The sequence below is a fragment of the Artemia sp. Qi Xiang Cuo genome, chromosome 6 (assembly GCF_049724085.1).
Source record: "Artemia sp. Qi Xiang Cuo chromosome 6, ASM4972408v1, whole genome shotgun sequence".
Classification (NCBI taxonomy): domain Eukaryota; kingdom Metazoa; phylum Arthropoda; class Branchiopoda; order Anostraca; family Artemiidae; genus Artemia; species Artemia sp. Qi Xiang Cuo.
The window spans coordinates 73708637-73732869 of NC_142799.1; the positions used below are offsets into that span (position 1 = coordinate 73708637).

General features: G+C 36.0%; 1 protein-coding gene across 1 annotated transcript in view; it reads left to right on the forward strand.

Moving 5' to 3' along the window:
• Positions 1–24233, forward strand: part of na (sodium leak channel non-selective protein na) — a 228890-nt gene that overhangs the window by 143939 nt on the left and 60718 nt on the right. The window contains exons 16-18 of the mRNA XM_089091203.1: positions 6157–6336; positions 16762–17014; positions 22034–22201. Of these exons, the coding sequence (XP_088947329.1) occupies positions 6157–6336; positions 16762–17014; positions 22034–22201 (601 nt within the window). The remainder of the gene's footprint in view (positions 1–6156; positions 6337–16761; positions 17015–22033; positions 22202–24233) is intronic.

Consider the following 24233-nt stretch of genomic DNA (forward strand, 5'->3'; position numbering starts at 1 on the left):
AAAAAAAATTTAGATAGCGATATGTAAATCCAAACAATTTACTTTTTATGCTGATTCCAAATACATAAAATTCATTAAGTTTAATGTTGCCAATCAAAAGCTACGATCCTGAGGAAATTTGCCTGAATTTCGGAAAAGGAGGAAGAAAGATCACGGATGCGTTTTTATTTATTTTTTTTATTCGTTTATGTCTTATCAGATTTCTTGGGAAAAATTACATTTTTTTTTTGCTTAGGAGAATGAAACCTCCAAAATAAGATTCTTGGGCATGCTGAACATTATACTGCAACTTCCTTCTAGGTCGTATTACTGAATTTTTTCTTCTCTTGTTTATTAATCGCTCAATATTTTCTTAGGCACGTAACTATTTATTGTAATTTTTTAATCAGATTAGGGTCAATAAACAAATAAAAAAATTATGATGATCCAAATTATAAGCGTCGTTTCTTTAAAGTCTTCATGTTTCCGAGGGGATTTGCTAATACACATGCTCCGAATATAAAAATAAATTTTCATGGACATACCTAAAACTAATGACATTTGCAATCAGAATTAAAAGTATTATATTGATGTATGTAGTTAGAGCAGGATAGGCTTGGTAAAGTTTGATCTGATATTTGAGTGTAAGTCCATATTGGAAAGTTCCTTTCCCCTAGCTGAACAACATTCCAAGTTTGAACATTGAAGTTTGCGTTTGCATAAGGGGGCGAAAACGTGTTGACAACCATTTCCCCAACCTGGCAGTCATAAAGCTATAATTATATTATATTGTGCAATCAAATAGAATCTCCGATAATAATCAAACTGGAAAGCAATTAGCCTTTAAGAGTGCTTTACGTAAAATGAAATCGTGAAATGCCATTTAGACTTGTGTTTTTTATTCAGTTACCCTTTCACCGTTACTAAGAAAGGGTCGTCCAATATTAGTTTGGTGTTTTTATTTTAAGGTTTGGTTTTTATATTTTTATCAGTTTTATTCTGCACTGAGGACGGTCAAGCAGTGGTCTTGACCAAAATATTTGCATACTTTTTCAATTTTTTCACTGGCTGTTAATTGTTCTCGTTTTCTTCGCGATTCTATGTTTTATCATGATTAGCCAGTGTGGTCTCAGAAATTATTTACACCGCTCGATATTCCTGTTGACCTCATTAAGACTTCTCCCGAATACTTGAATGTTCCGTTAACTTTAATATTAAACAAGACTACAATATCAGGCCAGTACCCATAAAACTGGAAAAAGGGATTCATAACTCCCTATGCCCAAAAAAGAAGCAATGTGTGACTTTGCAGGTGTGTGGTTACGATGACCTCTATTTATCAAGATCTATGAAAGTTTCATCGCTGGGTGGCTGAAAACTTTTATTCTCCATAAAATTGACCCTCAACAATTTGGTAATATTCCCAAAGGTTCGACAAGCCATTGCGTAATGATTTTGCTTGATAAGATTTTAAATCATCTATATGAACCGGAACGCTGGGTCAAACTCATCGCAATTGACCTAGAGAAAGCATTCGGTTTGATCATCCATAGGACCCTAATCCGCAAGCTATTGAAACATTTTAATTTTGATGCATATTTAGTAAGAATAGTTGCAAATTTATTTCGAGTAGAAGTAAGAGAACTAATTACAAATCAGCCTATTCTGATCCCCAGCCAATCTTTTGAGGAATTGCCTAGGGAACAATTTTAGACCCTTTCCTTTTTTGACCATGGTAAATGAATGGGCAAATGATGGGTCGGAAACTTTTAAGTTTTTCGATGATTTATCCGTGCTGGAGCTGGGTGAAAAGTGTTTCAAGCGAGGCAGATAGATTAATGGCGGGTTTATCACGCCAAGCTGAGGAGGGCAAAATGATCATCAATCGCAAAAAAAATCGCTCGTATTTTTTCTTTTCTGAGGGACAACATATCACTTGCTTTATAGAATGTTTCAAGTTGCAGTATTATGAATATCAACCCTTAGGAATAAATCTCACAGATGACTTAAAGAAAGATAGACACAGAATATCAAACAGGCAAACCTGGCCATCCTTTCTTTAAAAATCCGTGCTCGTCCTGGTGTCCCAAGCCCCCCCCCCTTATTGCGTATTTTTCTTACGATTATCAGACCCCAGGTAAAATATGCTTGTCCCGTTTGGCATTACGGCCTGACTTCTGACTAGTAGAACTGCTAGGAAAGGATCCAATACCGAGCTCTTTTGGTAGTTTCTAAATGTCCCAAAACCCGTATTGCTCCCTTTTAAAACGATTTTCCCTTGCAACTCTTTCGGCAAGTCGTGATAAATTGTGTTTCACATTTGGGGTCGGTACTTTGGAAAATCCTCGGCTTCGATAACCCCTCCCCCCTGAGCATCCCTCGTCGTGCCAACGGCTCCCGAGACAAGTAGCTGAACTGATACCTAAAATTCTGCCGGTACCAGCTCGACATATGCATTACGCAAATAATTTTGTTTCCCTCATTTATCAAGATTTTTAATACTACACTCACCACTTAATAATTCTACATATTTATTTGTTTTAGTTCATTATTCTTTTTATTCGTCATTGACTTAAAGGTTTTTGTTTCTTTAATTTGAACTTGGAGTTATTTTATGTTTCTAAAGATAGTTGGATCTTTCAATGTTTTAGGTTTTAGTGTGACTCTGTTTGTGATATTTCGAGTGAATATACCAATTTATTCTATGGCATAGTTTTCGACACCGAGAATCCTTGATAATGACACAAAACCCTTTCCGAAATTTCGAAAATTCAGGAAAAACGGAACTTGAGAGGTCAAAGGCAGATAAAGTATCAGGCAGATGCATGTTTCACACGAGACTTGGTCCATTTCGGTCTTGAATCGGTCTATTACCTTGAAGTACAGAATTATAACGTAGTCTTATTAAACTGGCTGACTGATTTCGTGTTTACGAGTTGTCGAGTTTGAAAATAAGCCTTTAAAAGGAATAGAAATCACTTGACATCTTTTGCTTCGAGCACTTGCATTAAATTGTGAAGATTTTGATTCCCTTATATAGTTAAAGCCAAGAATTTGGATATGATTTGCTTAAGTTGCTCCATTTGTCATCATTTCTCAGTTTTGGAGTGTCTCTGATGCCCCCGAAATCATTGCAAGCAATTCAAGCAAATTTTTGTTTGAAGTTCTTCTGATAAGCAATTTACAATGATTAAACCTTTTTCATTATGTACACAGTTGATGCAAAAGAGGCCGAGTTGATTTTGTCCAATAGTCCTTTTGCTTCATAAGCTACCCCGCCATCAAAATTATCAGAGACTGCAGCTATCACAGCAACAATACAATCATATCCGGCTTTCACCTTGGCGATAAGCGAACTGCGTAAAACCCACGAGTCTGGACGGTCCTCTCAAGCTCTGAGAGTTTTGTCCTGCTAATACGCTGGGATTACAAAATAGTTCATGTCAACTGTTGCTACATGATTTAAACATGTAAAGTCTTTGCATCACAGAAAAATAGGTTCAAGACCTAGCTCATTTTTTGTAGGCTTTCAGTCAAATCCACGTTTACTCTTTCGGCATGACAGTGTACATAGACAGCATGAGATACCTTCTCCCTAAGCATTGCTTGAACTCCGTTAAATGCCCCGCTCACAACAGACACACCAATGACATAACATTGACAACACTGACGTAACATTGGGCATACCGAAATATAGACATAACATTGGGCAACTCTCAAGCAGATTTCCACACCAAAATCTTCTATAATTTCGCAAACCGAGGCGGATAAACTTTCGTCGTCTAATTTTTGCATGTGATAGCAGCCGATCGGTCGCTCCACTGCTTTTTCATTTGGTATGTACCTGATTGGGGTCATTAATTTTCCTTTTCTAAAAATGTGTTTTCTCCTGGCGGCAAGAATACCAAAGTAATTAAATGCGTCATTTTGGTACTGATGACTAATAGTAGCCATATCAGCGCAGTAACTTGGCCTTCAGCTTTTTGTCACCTTAAGATATTCCCTCAATCAGTTCAACGAATAGAACCCGGTTTGCGGATGTTTCTTATTCATCTTTACCCGTCAAAGCAAGACCCTGGCAGTCAAGAAAGCAAACAGTGGAAAAACTGTACTTCGCATGACATTATTTGCTATGATCTGATGTATTTCATTTGCTATGATATACTACACATCATTTGCAATAGATCTAAAAATATTAGTAATAATTATCTTAAATTCCATCCATGTTGAAATACAATGGATATCTTTTTCAGAATCATCTTAATGATTTAACCCAGTAGGACTGGTATACGTTACTGCTGAGCAGAACAGTTGCTTTAAAAGAGTAGAACCTTCTGGCCACTTTCAAAATTCTTATTCTATGAAAGCCCTTTTCTCAGCTGTTTTTCCAGCCCTTAGATTCTCCCCGACAAAAAATTGGTAGTAAACAAAACAATGATGCATGTGTTTGAGTATTCAATCCATTGACAAGTCCCAAAAGGAATGGGCACTAAATTTCCTTTTGTTAGAAGTGGAAGCCAGATATCTCTCAAGAATTGGGTCAATTGAATTGTCTTAAAAGGTCCTAGATATATCTGAAAGAGGTTCTTGACTGCTATGACTGGTGGAATCCATAACGGGCTTCAGGATACAGATCAAACTTTCATGTCAACCTGGGTCACTTATTGTGCCGCCTGTTTAAAATAATAGTGGAGGAATCTACTTTCACTAACCAGACCCTTTGAGTGCTCACATTATTCCCAGTTCCTTCTTTCTGCTCCAACATTTTCACCGCAAAACAAGTCCAAAATTTGTTCTCACTTTTTTCTCAAGATTGGTTGCAAATTCACAAGAACGATGAATATAAACTGAAGCCGACGCTTTGTTTTTGACTGACCCCGGTCAAGAACGGGTAATAAACCATTGGTGAGGAGCTGTTTTATATATTTCAAAACAAGGGTCTTACAAGATTGGGAAATATTATTTTAGATATTACAATTAAAATGTTCAGAATCTTAAGTGATTTGACTACAGCTATTTAAAACATTAAAGAAGAGGGTATATTAATGTATTGACCTTGATGAATGAAATGAAGAGGTAAAAATAAGGACACAGTTTTTGTTTGTTTGATTATTTATTCCAATAGAAAGAAGGTATGAAAACACATCGAAAAGTCAAAAAAAGGTCCCCAAAAAGTAGCAATGCAATTTAACAGCTGTGAGAGAACGAAGCACAGGGGTGACCACAACAAACAGCCAGTTAGACAGTCTTGCTTGTTTAATGCAGTACGTAACTGAAATAGGAAATCCCTATGAAACAGAAATAACAAAGTATTATTTGAAATATATGGGTTCAAGCCCCCCCCCCCCCTCCCCTACCGTTTGGCACCAATGAAGAAACTTAAGTTCATGAAACTCTATGAAATTTGAAATTACTACTCACCCTGTTTCACGACTTGAAGAATTTAAACGTTTTGTAATTTTGATTTTATTTGTATTTCTTTTTTTATATCGGCGCATGCTGATAGTCATAGAGCACTATTCTTTAAGTTTTCAAATACATACGAATTTTTTTTTAATAATATGGTACTGGTAGTACAATGGGAAGATCCATACTTGTTAAGAAAAATCAAATGTGAACAATAGTCATAAAGTAAATTCACTATTTGGTAGCAAATATATACATAGAACAATTTTTTTCTTTGGGATATGAGTCGTACGAAAAATGAAACAAATAGAGCATTAATCTAAATTTGTGACGTTCTGTCTCCTTTGAAATATGGAACTAGCATTAAACATGCTTCACAACCTGAAGGCTTTCTATGATAACTTCAACATCATGTTTCTAGGCGAAAATCATAGCTTTCAACTTGGTAATTTTGTAAATATTTTACATTTATTGTGATATATATAACGTAAAGATCTTTTATGATCTAATAGATCTTTAATTACAAAGTGAAGATCTATAACCTTAATTGGACGCCAAATTGAATGCTCTTCAGTCACCGTCATACCATGTCTCTTTAACTAAAAAATTATGTACGTCGTTTACTATTGCTTGACCTGTGCTGGATGCTGTAGGTTACCTGACATATTCCGTTTTACATTCCCAAATGTCTTTCAGAATGTTTATAATCTTAAAAATTTTTAAGTTATAATTTATGCGTTAAGGGAGTTCCTTATTGCTGTAATTTTCTAGGAATCAGAGGGAAGAAGACCTTCGTGAAAACCATCCCCTCTTTGATACCCCCTTATGGATTGTGAAACGCGAATCTAAGTTTCGACATTTCTGTAAGGTGGTAGTGAATGCTAAGTATGATTCTAAGCCAAAAGATCCGATTACAGGAAAGGAAATCAAATTGAACTACAAACGCCTTCAGTAAGTAAACAGCTTATTATAGATCAAATACGTCTTTCCGCGTGTATTTTTAGATGCAAAGAAGCATAATCGAAGCACAAACTTATTGAAGCATTGATTTTAGCCATAATTTTTTTCTTGTTTAGATAGTAGCATGAAACCCCTTTGTTCGTATAGACCGGTGGTAAAAACTAGCCGCAGGAACTTAGTTTTTCAGCTTATCTTCAAGAAGTTTGCAAAGTCAGGGTTTCCCAGTTGCTTCTTGATCGAATTTTACCAATTTTGCTCTCAGTAAAGATCGTTTCTGATTTACGTTGCTCTCTGCACACTTTAATGCTGAAATATATGCCTTAATTATGACGTGTTTATACTTATATACTAAATGTATGGAAAAGGAAGACTTAAAGGGGGGATCTAAGAGGGTTTAATACCTTAAATAGCATTTTTTGAGCCTCAACATCTGCTGACTGTCTTAAAGGTAAATGGTCTATTAGCGAATTCTCCCAGGGGACTACTTATCATTGAAACCTGTTTAAAATTTGTGATTTGATTATGGAATTTGATCGAAACGAAAATAGAATTACCTCTGCAGAGTTTTCAATCACAGTGGGTTGCATCACAAAAAATTTGAAGAGGTTTCAAATTGATCATATGACATTTCTTTTGTGGTGGCCTTGGGCATTTTCCTAGCAAGTATACTAGAACGATTTTTAGGGAGTATCCTTTCCTGAATTTTAAAAAGAAAATTCTGCTCCGTTTGATCGAAAAACTAAATTTATATTTTCTAATGATATTATTTTCTCTAAAACTATATATATTTAACTCCAACACAAGAAAAAGTGAAGTTACAAGCTTTTTCTAAATTTTCAGGGAAAGTAGATGTCGGCTTTTGGTTTTCTGTCGTTTATTCGGATCGCTTATCTATGCTATACGACCGCCTAGTCAATCCTGAATAGTGTAAGATTGCCCTATTTCTTGGACTAGAAACTAAGTCTGATTATTACCCTGAACAGGCTCTGGGTAAACCCATCCCTCTAAATGCTCCTTCTGAACGTATTAAATTCTATTTATAAACCCTTTTACCCAGAGTTCTTAGAGGAACAAACAATCAATTCATAGTCCTCTTATCGGAAGCAAATAGTTTGAATCGGAACTCAGAATTCGGTGACAGCTTGATTTTATTATTAAATTCGATAAAAAAAAGGATAGACGTTGTAATTCCTGTTGTTATACAAAGCCTTCCCAATGGCTCTTTTCTGATTTGAATTGTCTTATAGTGTATGTGTGTGTTTGTCGTTCTAAGGAGATTGCTTCTATTGTCCAAGCGTCATTACCGAGAAAAAGGATTATTTTAAGTTTAGGATTAGTGAAATTCTAATTGAAGATTTTCACTTGGATAGTTAATCAAGGCTTGGATCTGTGGTATTAGAATATTCAAGTCTAAATTATCAAATTAGGTAAATTCTGCTAATTTAGTCGGAAATAAAAGCACTACTATTACGAGTTTTATTTGATTAGTTAAGGTATTTCGAGAGAGTAAATCGAAGGCTTCTAAGGTGGGCAAAACTCGGTATAACCACAATTGATTAGAAAGTTTAACCCAAAACAACGTATTTTCTAATTATTTTTGTAACCAGAATCAATGTTCCTTGGACCTTCGATAAAATTTAACTTCAACAGAGAAATCCTTGATTGAATTTTCCCTAGACTGGAAATATCTTAAACTGTTTGCCTGTCTAGTAGTACTCCTCTTTCCTTGTTCCTTTGTATAACATCAAGGCCACCTAGCTGTATCTACGGCTTGGAAAGGATCAGGAAGGTAAAAGAACAAGCAAAATGGAATAGGGCTCTCCTCGAGATTCAGATTGCCGTATAACGTTGCAAGATTCCACGTAGAAGGTAAGGAAGATTCCACGTAGAAGGTAAGGAAGAACTCCATGAAACACTAACCTGGGAAAAGGCACACAGCTAATAAAGCCTCCCCTCCTTGTTGTGAGTTTCCATCCTTAAATCTTTGGTTATTCTAAGTTTATTCCGCCAATTTTATGTTACTGAGAAGAAACTCACATAAGTTGTTAAATTTCTTTAATCTTAAATTATTTATCCGTCAATAATGTTGGATTTTAGACAGACCTAGCCGTAATTATAAAAGGAAGTATAAAGATGAACTTGTAGATGAACTTAAGACGTTCTTAGGCCTTTTAAGGTCTTTCCTTCATAATCGTTCTTTGTATGTGAGTGTTGGAGGTGCCGTATCGGGTACAAAGAAAATTGAATTTGGTGTGCCACAAGGGGCTGTGCTCGGGCCTACACGGTTTTTAATCTTCATTAATGACTCGTGTGGAGTTGTGGATGGTTTTTCGTTTGACCTGAATCTTTCTGTTAGCGAAACCATAAATTTAATAATTGCCCTATTTGCAGATGATGTGCATTTTACAGTGGCAGCTAAGACGGAACTCCAACTCATGGAGAAGCTTATTACGGGTATGCACCAAATTGGGAAATGGACTAGAGCTAACAAACTGAGGTTAAATAACAATAAATCACAGGTTTTAGTTTACGGAAGAAACCCCAATTACTATCCATGGGTTAATGAGCTTAGATTTGTTGATACTTCAATCCAGCGACTAAAGACTGTCAAGTACCTTATTGTCGTGACAGATGAATGTTTAAGTTATAAACCCCATATAGATTTGTTAAGTAGTAAGATTGCAAGGAATGTTGGGATTATGAGAAAGCTGAAGAAATTTTTCAGCTGAAGAGAACGGTGATAATTAGTCATAAGGTCTTTGTATTTTTCTACTGTTCACCCGTACCTTTTGTACTGTAATGTCGTTTGGTCGAGTACTTTCCCGACACATCTACTTCCGCTTCGTGCGATGCAGAACTCAGCTATAAGAGTGCTTTGTGGCGATAAATAAGGTACATCAGTGAGAAGGAGATATGTCGAACGACGTATTCTGCCTTTACACGGAGTTTCTAAATTTTATTCAGCTTTGCTTTTGTTTAAATATGAGCGTGGATTATTGCCACAATGTTTCGGTCAAATGTTCGTGGCTGGATGTAATGTCCATGAATACTCAATCAAAACAGCATCCCAGATAAGACAACCTCAGGCTTTAACTCGTAGATCATTCTTCTCTATCCGTCACGTTGGACCAGGGTTTTATAATAGTTTACCAAATGAAGTATTAGTTGATGAAAATATTGCTAGTTTCAGGAGTTAAATCTCTGTGTTTTAGTGAGTATAATATTTCTTAGCCATTTTCTCTTGAGGGGTCTCTCAGTTGTATTTTTGTTATTTTTTATTGTGGTTGTTTAAGGGTGGTAGTGAGAGAGCGGTCATAATTAGTTATGGTTTTTTTTTTTTGGGGGGGGGGGCTGTACTAAGTTGGAGGAGGTTGTGCCGTGCTTTTTTTCTCTCTTTTTTGTTTTTTTATTTATCTATTGTTTTACGTTGTTGATAGCGATGTATATATCAGGGGTTTTTTTAAGGGTGTATAGGCTAAACAAGTTTGCTTCTGGTGGTTGATTTATTTATTTGTTTGATTTAAATAAAAACCCTTATCAGTTATCAGTTATAAGACCCACAACCACATGAAGTGAAATCTAACAAGAATCCTGATTTATTTACAAGGGTGATCACCGCACTTCGCTGTAATCTAATTATTCTTAATTAGATCACTTATCTCTTAATTAATCATAATAAGTCCAAGGGGCTGCCTTAAATTATCCGCAAGACTCAAACTTCTAATAAATCAAATGGGCCAGATTCCAAAGGGGAAATAACGCTCTAACTAAAGTTAGGGCCCAAAGGGGGCTCAAAAGATTCAATTGATAACTTAATTCAACACAGATATAGGATATTTGAGGTTTTGACCAAGTTTATTTTAAGTTTACATTTAAAGAAATTGAGACAAGGCAGGTGCTTGCCATAATTGGTATAAAAGTTACTTACCAAGTTCCTTTTTCATCTCCTCTCTTCAAAAAAACTCCCGATTTCTCTCCGACCCCTACATTTTATTCAATTTGGTAATTAATTTTGATTCGCTTAGCGACTTTCCATTCTATTCTTTTGGGCAATTTCCAACTTTCTGTTAAAAAGTAGTTGTTTCTAGTATTTTGCGCCTTGATACTAAAAGCCTGAAATGTCGTAACACTTTACGATGTTCAACTCTGTTTTATACATAACTTATCTGGATTGGGTCTTCAACTATTTATTATGGGTTCAAATGTTGTTCGATACTTAAACAAAGAAATATCACTCAAGATTTACGACTAAGTATACAAAGAGAAGGTGTTTTCAAATTTAGACTAATTTGAAATAGTCCGTTTATTTCTGATCTGTTGGAGCAAAAGGAATTCTAACTTTTACCGAAATTGAATAACTAAAATATTGAGTTACTAAGAAATAAGGTCTCCTTACAATCTCCCCCACTTAAATTCTTAGCATAATTTTTGTTTTAAAAAGGATAAAAGAAAAGAAACACAAATTTACTAAGAATCATTTTAACTCAATTTTCTTTGTGCTACTTATATATGGAATCCCAGAGACTTTTTGCCTCGATAATCTGTCCGTAATTTTCTTATTTTTTTTAATATCAGTCCCACTGAAAGGAGTCCTATTATAGATATAAAGAGTGTAAAAATATTGAAAGTCAATGTCCATTATGTTGTTACATATTTCCTTTTTTCCTTCTTGCAAGGAAACTCGTATTTGCCTCACTTCATCCAGGGTAAGGGTTGAACTATACCTATCTTGAAAGTAAAAAGAAAGTAAATATTCAATTTTGTCTTCCTAATGTAGTAGAACTTATGCGAAGTTCTCAGCCAGAATCCTCATCAGTTTATGTGGATATTTCTAACCTACGGTTTCTTTCCCTGTCGGCCTTGCGGCATCTGAAATCAAAATCCGGCTCATATGTTGTCAAGCAGAGATAAATCAAGTCTGTGTTTACTTTAAGGTTAAATTTCAGCTGTCATTTTAATAAAGAGAAGATATATTAATTGACCTTTAGGAACAACTGAATTCTATTTTTTTATTTGGGCTATTTCAACGTTTATTCGCAATTTTGGGGATTGGCCATTCAAAGTGAAGATTTAAGGCAAATATTTTTAAAATTAGAAGAGATGGAAGCTTAGTTGTTTTAGTCCTTTATGATGACTCTGGCAAAGGTTACTAAACAAAACACTTGAATACAACTTGGTCTTAATATAAGCTTTTAAGCTATGCTTCAGAAGTTTCAGTTTTTTCGCTTTTGTAATTCAAGCTGGCGTCATCAAGTAAAATGACGGCTCTGTCATAACCCTTGCCCTTTATTAACAGTCATGACTTTACTTTCGTGTGGACTTTAGAGACATTTTTCCAAATTATAAATGAAGGCTTGAAAGAGTATTTAAAGGTGCCAAATGGTCCAGTAATAATGGAAGACTTGAAAAACCAAAGGCAAATAACAAATAGATTCTAAGAAAAAACACTTTGTACCCGTTCTCTATTTTAAGAAATACGTAGCATTAAGTACCAGAAACGGAATTTTTAACCTTTCAAACATTCTGAACTCATCTCTTTTAATGGAGACAGAAAAATCACAAATTATTACTAGTTTACGATGGTGTGCGGCTACATTATAAGGAGTCACTTTATATAATTCCCAGAATCTGTATCCTGGTTTGACAGATATTCTAAATCCTATGGGCACTGTCTTTTTATTTCAAAAATATTCTAAATCCTATGGGCGATGCATTTTACTGTCATCAATGTTCTTTAGATGGTGCTACTACTATATTTTTACTAATGTGCATTGATCACCATTCGCGCTAAGTTGTAATTCTCCTGTGGTATCAATTGACCGAATTAGAAAGGGGTCAATACGGAAAATATTCTCTAAGAGTGGGATAACAGTACTAACTTTATCTCTTTTCAAACAGAGGTCACAATTCTTTACTAACTCCTCAACCTGGCAGTGCATCCTTTCAAAGACATCACTTTGTCTTAAATTATTTAAGTTTTTGACAGCTCTCATTTCAGACCCTAGAAAAAGACCTGAATGTATGAAACGGATGACTGTACCAACTATTTTTTTTTTTGGTAAAATGATCTTAAATTGACATGTCTCTAATCTGGCATAATCATGTCTAAATTGACATCCCTCTTGGTCAAAATCCTCTAATGCATACACTAAGCCATCCACGGGAACCAAATGGAGATCTCTTAACCTTAAAAAGCGGATTCTTTCCTTTCCCAAATTTGAGATTTCTCCTTCTGAGCTCTACCCAAAATGTCAAATCTTGGAATTTTTTCGATATCATATAGCTCATCCCTCTTGGCCTCTAGGTCTGTGGGTGTTTCAAACTCATCCCAATTCTCTATGCCAGCAACTCCTTCTTGAGTGCTGGTCTTTGCAAGTTCCACAACCCGAACTTGTCTTTCTCGCGGCTCACTCCTCTTGGTGTCTGGATCCGTGGGTGTTTTGGACCCAGTCCAATTCTCCGTGCCAGCTATTTCAGTTCCACCACCAGAACTTGTCTTCCACAGGACTCAGTTTCACTCCCTTCCGAGCCTGTCCTGCCTTCGGTTCCACACGTGTTTGGACCGACTCGTCTCACTTTGAACTCACCCAGTTTGCCATGAGTAGATCTGGAGGACAAGCATCTATTGCTGCCAGGCCTATTCCCTCTCAGAGACGTAAGATCCCTCTTATTAGTGTTATTACTGAGTTCACCCCTTTCCGATGTTTCGTTAGTCCGGGGAATGCTTGAACTAACCAAAATTGACTCATATCCCTTAAAGAGCCTAGCCAACCTAGTCTGGCCTGACTGTTTCTCTATACCTCCTTAAGCCCTTCACTTTTTCCATAAACACTTTGTGGAGCATTTAAGCTTAAGGGAATATTCTTCAATTTTATTGTTTCCTTTACTACTACTCCAATGTCTCGACCCTCTGTTTGGGATTTTCTTATTTCCTCTCTACTTCTAGACAAAATCAATAGAGACCTTATTCCCTACTAGCGCTAATTACCCCAGTTTTAACTCGTCAATATTGAATATACCGATTTTGCTGAAAAATACGGTTAGGGTCTTCTCCCAAAATACCTAGCGCACTAGCACTAAAACCAAAATCCTTAAACTACTGACGATACTCGTAAGAAAAAGGAGAGAAAAAAATTCTACACTAGTAAACACTTTCAAAATTACTACTTTAACTAACACTGTTTCAAACCTTTTGGTCTCTGCTAGGTCAGAAACCACCATCGGACAAACTGAACACACACCTTTTTTGAAAGTGAACGGAGCTAAATTTGACCAAATTTATAATTTTTTTTATCCTCCCCCACTTAATTGATGTTGTAACGAACTTGAGTAACTACTTTTTAACAGAAAGTTGGGGATTGGCTAAAAGGATAGAACGAAAAGTCGCAAAGTGAATCAAAATTAAGTACCAAATTGAATAAAACGTAGGGATCGGAAAGGAATCGGGAGTTTTTGTGAGGAGAGGAGATGAAAAAGGAACTTAGTAATTAATCTTTTTACCAATTATGGCAAAAATCTGCCTTGTCTCAATTTCTTTAAATGTAAAGTTTGAATTAAGTTATCAGTTGAATACTTTGAGCCCCCTTTTGGTCCCAAAGGGTCAAACGGTACTTAATTTTGATTCACTTTGCGACTTTCCGTAACGTCCTTTTAGCCAATCCCCAAATTTCTGATAAAAAGTAGTTTTTTTCAGTATTTTTGGCCTAGATTCTAAAAGCTTGACATGTCTTAACACTTTACGATATTCAACTCTGTTTTACACAAAACTGGTCCGGATTGGGTCTTTAACAATTTATTATGGGTTCGGATGTTGTTTGATACTTAGCAAAGAAATGTAACTTCAAGATTTACGACTAAGCATACAAAGCGAAGGTATTTTCAAATTTAGGCTAATCTGAAATAGGCGGTTTATTTTTGATCTATTGAAGTAAAGGGGATTCTCACTTTTACTGAAATTGAGTTAATAAGACATACGGCCTCCTTAAAACAGTTTGGCCACACAAACTAAAAAGTTTCTAATTGACGAGATAGGGTGATCCTTTATGGTAGCGAATCCCCTTAAATAGAAATTTAAAGAAAAGGGACCATTATATGACAGTGAAAAAAGAGTCTTCCCAAAACTTTCAACTGCGTTGAACAAAGTAAATATCTCAAAATTTTGATTGCATGTGTTTGGGGAAATGCCGGGCATGATAGGGGGGTTAATTGCCCTCCAATCACTTTCGACTATTAAAAAGGGCACTACCCTTTTGAATTTCTAATTGAATGAGCCCTTGTTGAGGTTTCTACGACAACGAAATCTATAAAAGCCTTATCCACCCCAAGGGCATAACTTACAACCGTTGCCATGAGGGGTGTGGGGGGGTGTTTCATCCTTGAAGACGTAATTTCCAGAACTTTCAACTACGTTGAACAAAATGGCTATCTCAAAATTATGATTGGATGCTTTTGGTGAAATGGTGAGCATGAGAGGGAGGTTAGCTGCCCTCCAATCACTTTCGACTATTTAAAACGGCACTAGCCCTTTCACTTTCCAATCAAATGAGCCCTTTTTGAAGTTTCTACGACGAAGCTTTCTATAAAAGCCTTATATGCCCCCAGGGCATAACTTACAACCCTTGCCCCTACGGCTCTGAGGGTTTAGCATCCTCAAAGACCTAATTTCCAAAACTTTCAATTCCGTTGAACAAAATGGATATCTCAAAATTTTGATTGCATGTGTATGGGAAATTGTGGGCGTGAGAGGGAGTTAGTTGCCCTCCAATCACTTTCAACTATCAAAAAGGGCACTAGGCATTTCAATTTCCGATTGAATGAGCCTTTTTGAAGTTTTTACGACAACACTTTCTATAAAAATCTTATATGCCCCGAGGGCATAACTTACAACCCTCGTCCTGAGGGCTGTGGGGCGTTTGTCATCCTCAATGACCTAGTTTCCAGAACTTTCAACAACGTTGAACAAAATGGCTATCTCAAAATTTTGATTGGATATGTTTTGGGAAATGGTGTGATAGAGAGGGGGGTTGGTTGCCCTCCAATTACTTTCGATTATTAAAAAGGGCACTAGCCCTTTCAATTTTCAATTGACAAGCCCTTTTTGAAGTTTCTAAGACAACGCTTTCAATAAAATCCTTATATGCCCTCAGGGCATAAATTACAACCCTTGCCCTGAGGACTGTGGGGAGAGTGTCCTCTTTAAAGACACAATTTCTAGATCTTTCAACTACAAAAACAGAATGGCTATTTCAAAATTTTTATTGGATGTGTTTGGTGAAATGGTGGGCGTGGAAGGGGTGTTAGTTGTCTTCCAATCACTTTCGACTATTAAAAAGGGCACAAGCCCTTCCAATTTCCAATCGAATGAGCCCTTTTCCAAGTTTCTACGACAACTTCTTGGATACAAAGTACCCTGGTCTAAAACCAAGAAACCAAAAAAACCAAGAAACCAAATAAATAATTAAATAATACATTGTGCAAACATCGTTCTTTACTAAGGCAGCGCTATTGCGCTGCCTATGATATGGTGGAGGAAGTGCGTAATTAGAATTTTTACCTTGGGTTCTGCTGTGCTGTTTTTAAATATTTAAAAATAGTAAATAACACTAACGGCAACTTTATAGCGCAAGAGAGAGATATAGGGGTGACTCTTTTTCTCTATCCCCTATTTATATTATTCTGGTGATAGTCAAGAAGAGTTTCATTGGTCATTTTATTATTTAACGTGAACAATATTTTCCTCAACTCCTTGTGAAGATGTCTTGACAGTGACTAAGCTCAATAACCTTAGATTAAGCCCTCGTAAGCTTTCGTGGCCCCTATTTTCTTTTACGTTTACGCAAATAAAGACGAAGAGAGCAACTTTATAGAGTGAGAGAGAGATTGAAGGGTGATTCCTTTTCTTTATCCCCCCGTGATGTTATTCTGGAGGTAGTAATTTTATTGGTCATTTTGTCATTTTAACATGAACCATATTTCCCTCAACTCCTTATGAAGCTGTTTTGACAGTGAGTGAGCTCAGTAATCTTAGATTAAGCCCTCGTAAGGTTTCGTAGCCCCTATTTTCTTTTACGTTTATGCAAATAATGCCCAAGACCGAAGTGCCTTTTCATCACACAAATTAATATACAATAAATTAAATATGGGTCTTAGCTAAACCTTTACGAGGTAATGAAGCCAGGTCTACGTCCAGTTTTTTTTTTTTTGGGGGGGGGGCTCAGCAATATTTTAGCGAAAAGTTTTTGTGTCGGTTGGGTTCCTATTTGTTTGTTGTTTCAAGTAGTTATGTTATATTTTACTTAAAACAGCTATTAATCATATAGCCAAAATAACCACTTATATTGTATTTTATTCACTGTCTTCAGAAAAATCTTCGTTAACTTCTTATAATTTGTCTTTTACCTCCTATTTCTATTTTAGTAACCTGCTTGGCCTGGTAACCTATTTAGAGTGGATGATGATCCTTGTCACCACAGCTTCTTGTTTTGCTATGATGCTTGAAACTCCAGCTTATCGACTCATTGACCATTGGGAACTTGAAGCAGCTGAATATGCTTTTTGTATTTGTATGGCTTTGGAATTAACGCTGAAGATATTAGCTGATGGGCTTATCTTCACTCCCCGTGCTTTATTGAAGGACTGTGCTGGCTTCTTAGATGTGTTTACTTTCCTGGTGAGATTTTTTCTACTACCTGGTGAGATTTTGTATCTTGTATACCTTATACAATTTTAATAAGTTTTTAGTCTGCATATCTGGTGGACAAATAATTTTGTCTTCGGTTAATTACCATGGCTAATTGGAGAAAAAGGAAGATGTCTGAATGAGAGGCAATGCTGGCATAAGCCTTTTTCAGAATTATATAAAAATTCTGTCATTTAACTTGTTTATAGATAGTCTATCATCAATCCATCCTAGGGCAGAACTAAGGTAAATAGGCATGGAATAAGGGTAATTCAAATACTCTATGAATTCTATGAACCATTTGAAGGCAATTGGAGACCCCAAATAAAATAATTTCATATATTAATAACTGAGAATGTGCACAGGACTTTGAAGGCAATTAGGCAACTGAAATTGTTCTTATTATGTTAGCTTTGCCTACTGGGGAAGCCCAATGGAATTGCAATGGGGATGACCAAGATTTTTGGGTGACTCATGACTGATTATGATTGTCTACCTACATAAACCTTTAAATAGTTCTGATGGTTTTTCACTATTTGCAACTAGTCCGAATCCAATATTATGACTAAATCATATGATCACGTTTTGCATATAAGATGCTATAAGAATTATTGTAATTCAAGCCAAGTGGTTGCAATGTGCGAGGGCATGAAAAGAGTACACAAATTTGAAGTCCAAGTAAATAAAAAAAAACTACATGAACATAAGTATAGTATAATATGACCATTGTCACACAAACTGCTGTAAAATTCAGAAGATCGTCTTTTTTAAGAGTACGCCCAATTTTCTAGCAATTTAAAGTGTCAATGACAGTCAAAAATGAGACCTACTTATCCAAAGTCATTAATTGGAAACTTAGGCAAGATTGTTGATATTTGAATTCTTACGAACGAAAAGCTTTCTCAAATTTAACTAACTAGTTCTTGTTTTTTTATGTTTGTTTATTTTCTCTGTTTATACCTGTATTATTTTCTCTGTTTTATTTTCTCTTTATTATTTTGTATTAATTTTAATTTTGTATTATTTTCTCTATTATTTTCTCTGTTTATACCTCTCTGTATTAGCTATAAAAATGGATTTTTAGAGGTTTTGCAAGTTCAGGGTACAAGAATAGGTTTCAACACCAATATTAAGAAACAAAAAGTCACTGAGACTAGGAACAAGTGAAGGTGAAGCGGGGATGTGGGGTAACGAGTAGATTGATCAAGTGGATAGCTTCACTTACCTAGGTAGTATTATTAGTAAAGATGATGTGTGCCGTAAATATATTAAAAGCGGAATAGCCAAGGTCTAGAGTGGTTTTTCACAGTAGAAAACAGTTTAGAAGAATAAGATTAGAATATCGGAAGCTACAGTGATGACTGTGGTCAAGTATGGCTCTGAAGCGTGGGCGCTCGAAAAAACAGAGGAGCATTTTCTAGATATTTTTCAGAGAAATTGATTCTTTTTGGATACCCGAGTGACTGACCATATCTCAAGCAGTAAGCTGTACGAGAAATCTGGGTTGATCCCGCTTTCTAGGGCTATAATGAGAAAAAAATTGAGATAGCTAGACATGTTCAATGGATAAAGGATGATAAATTGCCCAAGGTCATTCTTGGCGGATTACCGCCTAGGGCCAAACGAAAAGTAGGTCTCCCCAGAATGGGGTGGAATAATGTCGCAAGGAAAGATTTAAGGAAAATGGGAACTTCTTGGAAGGTTTAAAGAGGGAGGCTTTAAAAAGATTGGGATGGAGGAGGAGCATGTGTAGCTTTGTTGGCCTCAGGAAGATTGATGGTACAGTGAGTTGTAAATAGTAGTAATGTGGCAACAATGACAAAAATGTTATACTACGCTGAATCTGTATACACACTAAACACTAGCAATAATTTTAAAAAATCCCATTTTTTCAATTAAAAACAGTGGGAAAATGGGCCAAGAAGATAAAAATGTTTTTATTTTTGTGTCCTAGGCTTTTTAAAAATCTTAAGAGTAGCTAGACCATTATTTTACATCAAGCAATGCCAACAAACATCATAATTACCTTGTAATACCTGGTCACCTGGTACATTACCTGGTTACCTGGTAACAATCATATTACTTGGTTACCTGGTAATTAACCAGGTAACCGATTTACCTGGTTGTCAATTTTTTCAATGTTTTAGACCAAAGTTATATTTCATGGAGGGGTCGGGGGAAATAAATTCCACGGAAAACAAAATGTGTTGAATGGTAATAGAGTCATTTATGTCATGTTATTCTTGGTTAAACCTCATTTGTACTCTACTGTAAAGTCTGCATAACCTAGTGCCAAAAAGTGAACTAAAAAAAAGATGCTAGGTGATACCTATTGACAAATGACGTATGAAGCTCAATTACAGGCACTTTTTTAAAATTTCCTCTAGTTGTAAAAAGTAACCTGGTGATGGATTTTTAATTGGATAAATCTTTTTAAGGAGTATCCATCATTTCAATCCGAAAAAAAAAATCTGTAAAATTAACAAATGCCACGGACGAAATGTCAAGCCACTTCAAATGGCTTGGCATTTGAGACACCTGTTTGTGTAAGGCTGAAATCTGCTCCTGATCCAAATCTGCATTTAAATAAATTGAATTAAACTGAATTGAGTGCAATAAGGAATGGTAGCGCAAGGAACTTTCCCGAACCTTCTCACCTTCTATCAATTTCAACCAGGTCTTAAAGCTGGTTCATCTTCTCTTAAAAAGGTCTTTGCGAAGTTTTGAACTTCTTCGAAATGAGCTTCAGGCATTAATTCAACGCACTATCACAGATGATGAGACCTTGGCACAAAGGTGCCAGTTCTCAAAAATGTAGGAGGAGAATTTCATTCTTTTGTATGAAGCTACGAAAGAGTTTTTTATTCAAAATCTAGAGAGGGAGACTTTTGTTCTATGTTTCTCAAAGAAATATCGAAAAGAAGTGTTTTTAAAATTCAAGAGGGACAATTATATTCATCTGATAGTCCCTCGAATTTTCGCCCCTATATAGGCTAACTGTTTAATCTTATAGACAAAAGCGATAAAGCAAAAAAGAAAAAGAATCGGACATAGTACGGAGAAAAAATTTTTGACAATGTATGAAGAAAAACAGGCGGATAAATCAAACATGAGATAAAGGAGACACAGTGCTCAGGAGAAAAACGGACACCCTGTGCTAAATCAGAAAAAGCGACGGTGTCAGCACGAGGAGTGATGGTAACAGTTATTAATACATTAAGCGCAAAAAATTGACTCGGTGCCTCGATGTATGAGACACCATCACATCGGGAAATGGCTTTGGTTTCGAAACATTTCACGTAACCACTAAAAGAAAGGGACAGAAGAAAAGTTTTGCTGTTGCACGACAATGCAAGGCCTCATTCTACTGGACTGACTAAATTATTTTTGTATTTCTGTGAAATGAGAGAATTTTGTTTACCTCTATTACTCCCCAAATCTCGATCCTAGTAATTTTTATGTTTTCTGTAGCTTCAAAATCAATAAATGAGGGGGATGGATGATTTCTGTTTTCAAGTAATTGTCTATTCTAATTGATGATTAATCCAAGATAAAGTTAATGTGTAAACTACGCAACAAAATCTTCAGAACCTAAGGCGGTGAAGGACCTGTACAACGTGGCTTACAATTCCTAAAATGCATTGAATGCAATAAAATTTTTGTTACAAATAAACTACCACTACTACCATAGGTGAATCTTTTTCTCAAATATTTAAACTTAATTTGGAATTTGTCTTTACAAGAGCAGAACCTGATTTAAGAATTAACTGAAATGGTTAATAAACTGAGACTTACTTTATTCCCTTGTATATATTGCAATCGCTTTTTTTGGGCCTCGATTTATTTCCCTATCTCGATTAACTTTCAAAACTTTTTTAAACAATAAAATAACTAATTCATATTGAGGAAAACTATATCTGTTAATCGTTATTCGGTTTTATGGAGTTACCTGTAAGGCCCGTGCAGTCATGTAGTTTGTTAAATTTTGTGCTTTGCCTACTTTATTGTCTAAAACCACTTTTGCTATTGAAGTTCTCAGACTTTCTTCTTCCTTCCTTCTAATATTGCTTTGCGTTTTCTTTAAAAAAATGTTTTCTAGTTAAGTGTTTATTTGCTATGCAACTTGGAGAAAATTTTATTTTGCATTCGAGCCTTCCTTTTGGCAACAAGTAGGCTATTAGAATGATTTATTTTGCTGTTGTTAAAAAATGAATATCGTTCTAAATATTATCTTTGCACTTTCTAGCGCTTCATATCCCTAAAGGAAAACTATTAAAAAAAAACTGAAAAATTGACTGAATAATTAATCTAGAATCATCACAAGAATCGACTGTATATTGTTCCTTGTGTTTTGTATCACAAACAAAACACATATTTGTTTGTGACACAAAACACAAGGAACAATATAAAGCGAAATTGTGAGTGCATAAGGGGCTTATGCTGTTGCCATATATTCTTACGTCGCCATAAAATATTTTTTTTACACTAAACTATAGAGGCTTTCTCACTAGCATTACTTGACACTTCAAATTATGCTATGGAAACTTAAGGAAAAATTTTGTCCCTAACATAGGCAGTTCCATGTGTCCTCAAGCTCTACTTACAATTTTACGTAACCACAGAAGAAGAATAAGAACAATATTGTTCTATTAAGAAGAAAAACAGAATTTCTGGACGTGCAATTAATAAATAGAAGCAGATTTTATAAACACTTCCTAAAAAGCCTTTCTTGTTATATCAGAGCTTGAATCTTATTCGCTCTTCCAATTTCTTTGGAACACTTTTCTAAAGATGACTGTAAGAATTTTAAACGCCGATTGTGCTCATTTTATGGAGTTTTACATTATCCCACTGTAGAAGGTGGGATAACTCTACACAACAAGGTTCAGCATAGAATAACATATACATAATGCAAAGGCCACTTAAGAATCCCATGAGTACCCCTTAAGTTTGGCATGTAGAAATATGCTGTAGGTAATTAACTCGGAAGTATAAAAATTTTTACTTTAGGTGAGCTTAACGTTTCTAGTTTGGAAACCAAGATATGTCCCACAGAATTCGGGAGCGCAAATCCTGATGATTCTGAGATGCCTACGACCTCTTAGAATATTCGTCCTGGTTCCTCATATGAGACGTGTTGTGTTCGAACTATGCCGTGGCTTCAAGGAAATACTTCTGGTATGTATGATCTGACCTAATCCCAGTTTCTCAGGTCTTGTATAATTTCTATAAATTAAGCAATATTCAGGAATAATGTGTTTATAAAAAACAAGAAGAGAGGTGTAGAAGATGAAATTGGGGGATAGTTTTAAAAACTTGAGCTATAAAATTAAAAAAAAAGTGTCGTCTTTTTCTTCTTATTTCACGGTCTTCTCGTAGCTCATAAAGTGTGCTACGAGCGTTTCTGTTTTCAAGCTAAATAAAACATTTCAACTTACTTGGAGAAACGGACTATGGCATATCCTCCTCCATTACGGAGTTCCACGAAACCTAGTCGACCTTATCAAAGATATGGATTCCAAGTTTGGGAGTCGCGCCATGACTAGTAAAGGTCTAACTGACAGTTTCCAGACGTCCGCAAGTGTCCTTCAAGGATGTCTCTTGTCTCCAGAGCTATTCAACCTCTTCCTCACAGCAGTCTTATCCCTGGTGGAAACAACTTGCGGCACGCATATAGGGGATGTTCAGACAGATAAGCTAGCCTACGCCGACGATATCGACGAAATGGCTGAAACACCCGAGGATCTACAAGCCGTTGCTAACGATATCCTTGACGGCACTAGTTCTTGTGGAATTATCATAAATGTATCAAAAACGAAGGCTATGTGCTGCTCACGAAACCCGCAGGATACAGGTAATCCATACCTGAAACTTAATGGAAAGAGTATCCAGTGGGTCGACGAGTTCCCTTACCTCGGTAGTTTGATCATCAGCGACAACAGTCACTCAAAAGACATTAAAAGACGTCTCGTCCTCGCAAGTTCCAGTTTCAAAGCCCTTATGCCCATATGGCGAAGTAAGGATTTGTCTCCTCGGCTTAAGACACGACTTTTCGATACCCTGATCACCCCCATCGCAATCCACCCATGTGAAACATGGACACTGAAGGTGGATGACAATTGTCGACTCGCAGCATTTGAAACTTAAGTGCCTCCATCGCATCGCCGGGATCACTTACCTTGATAGAATCTCAAATGTCGAACTTCTCGAGCGCCTTAAATTACAATAAACAATTCTCATGAAGATACAGCTCCAGCAACTTCGATGGCTCGGTCACCTACAACGGATGAGTCAGTCCCGTCTCCGGAAAATCACCTTCGAATCTCGTGAATCGTCCCCAAAAAGTTGGAAGGAAAACTTTGCACCTCAACGCCTCTCGGACCTTCTTATCCTAGCGGAAGACCGTGAAGCATAAAAAAGGCACATCCACGCCATTACGAAGAAAGAGGCCCTAAGAAGATCTTCAAAGACGGACGGGACTTAAGTCAAGTAAGTCAAGTCATTGTCAATTCAATCGTTTCTTACACTATAATGCTTAAGACAAAAGGAAATCGTTCCGTATATAGCTCTTTAAGCTAAAGGTTTTTATTGTTTTAAAAAATAAAGTTGTGAGACAGAGTCAAACTTTAGCGTAAAGAGCGAGGCGTTGAGGAGGGGACAGCCCCTTTCATATACGGAATAATTTCTGTTCGTTTAAGTTTTAATGTCGCTCCATACTTTCAGGTAAAAAAAACTTGTTTTTTACTTAATTTCTGAACGTTTTTGAATTAATGCAGCTTTGATTTTGGCTCGCCGTACATGAATAATTAAAACGAAATTTGGATATTAATTTTATTTTTTGGCTAAATGGCTTTCTCGACATTTTTGTTCTGACGTAACTTACGAATTAACTTACGTAACGAACTTCTATATTCGTATATTCTTATTACGTATATTAGAAAGTTCGCCCCCCTTGTCAATACCTCGCTCTTTACGCTAAAGTTTGAATTTTGTTCAAATCACAAATCCCTGAATCACAAAGGTCGGTTAATTAGAATAAATAGCTCTTTTGAAAATTCCAAAAAAAAATTTTTAGCGAGGTATTGACTAGGGGGCGAACCCCCGCATATACGTAATAGTTTCTTTTCGTTTTAAGTTTTAATATTGCTCCTTACGTTCAGTTGAAAAAACTTGTTTTTTTATTTAATTTCTGATGGTTTTTTCAAATATT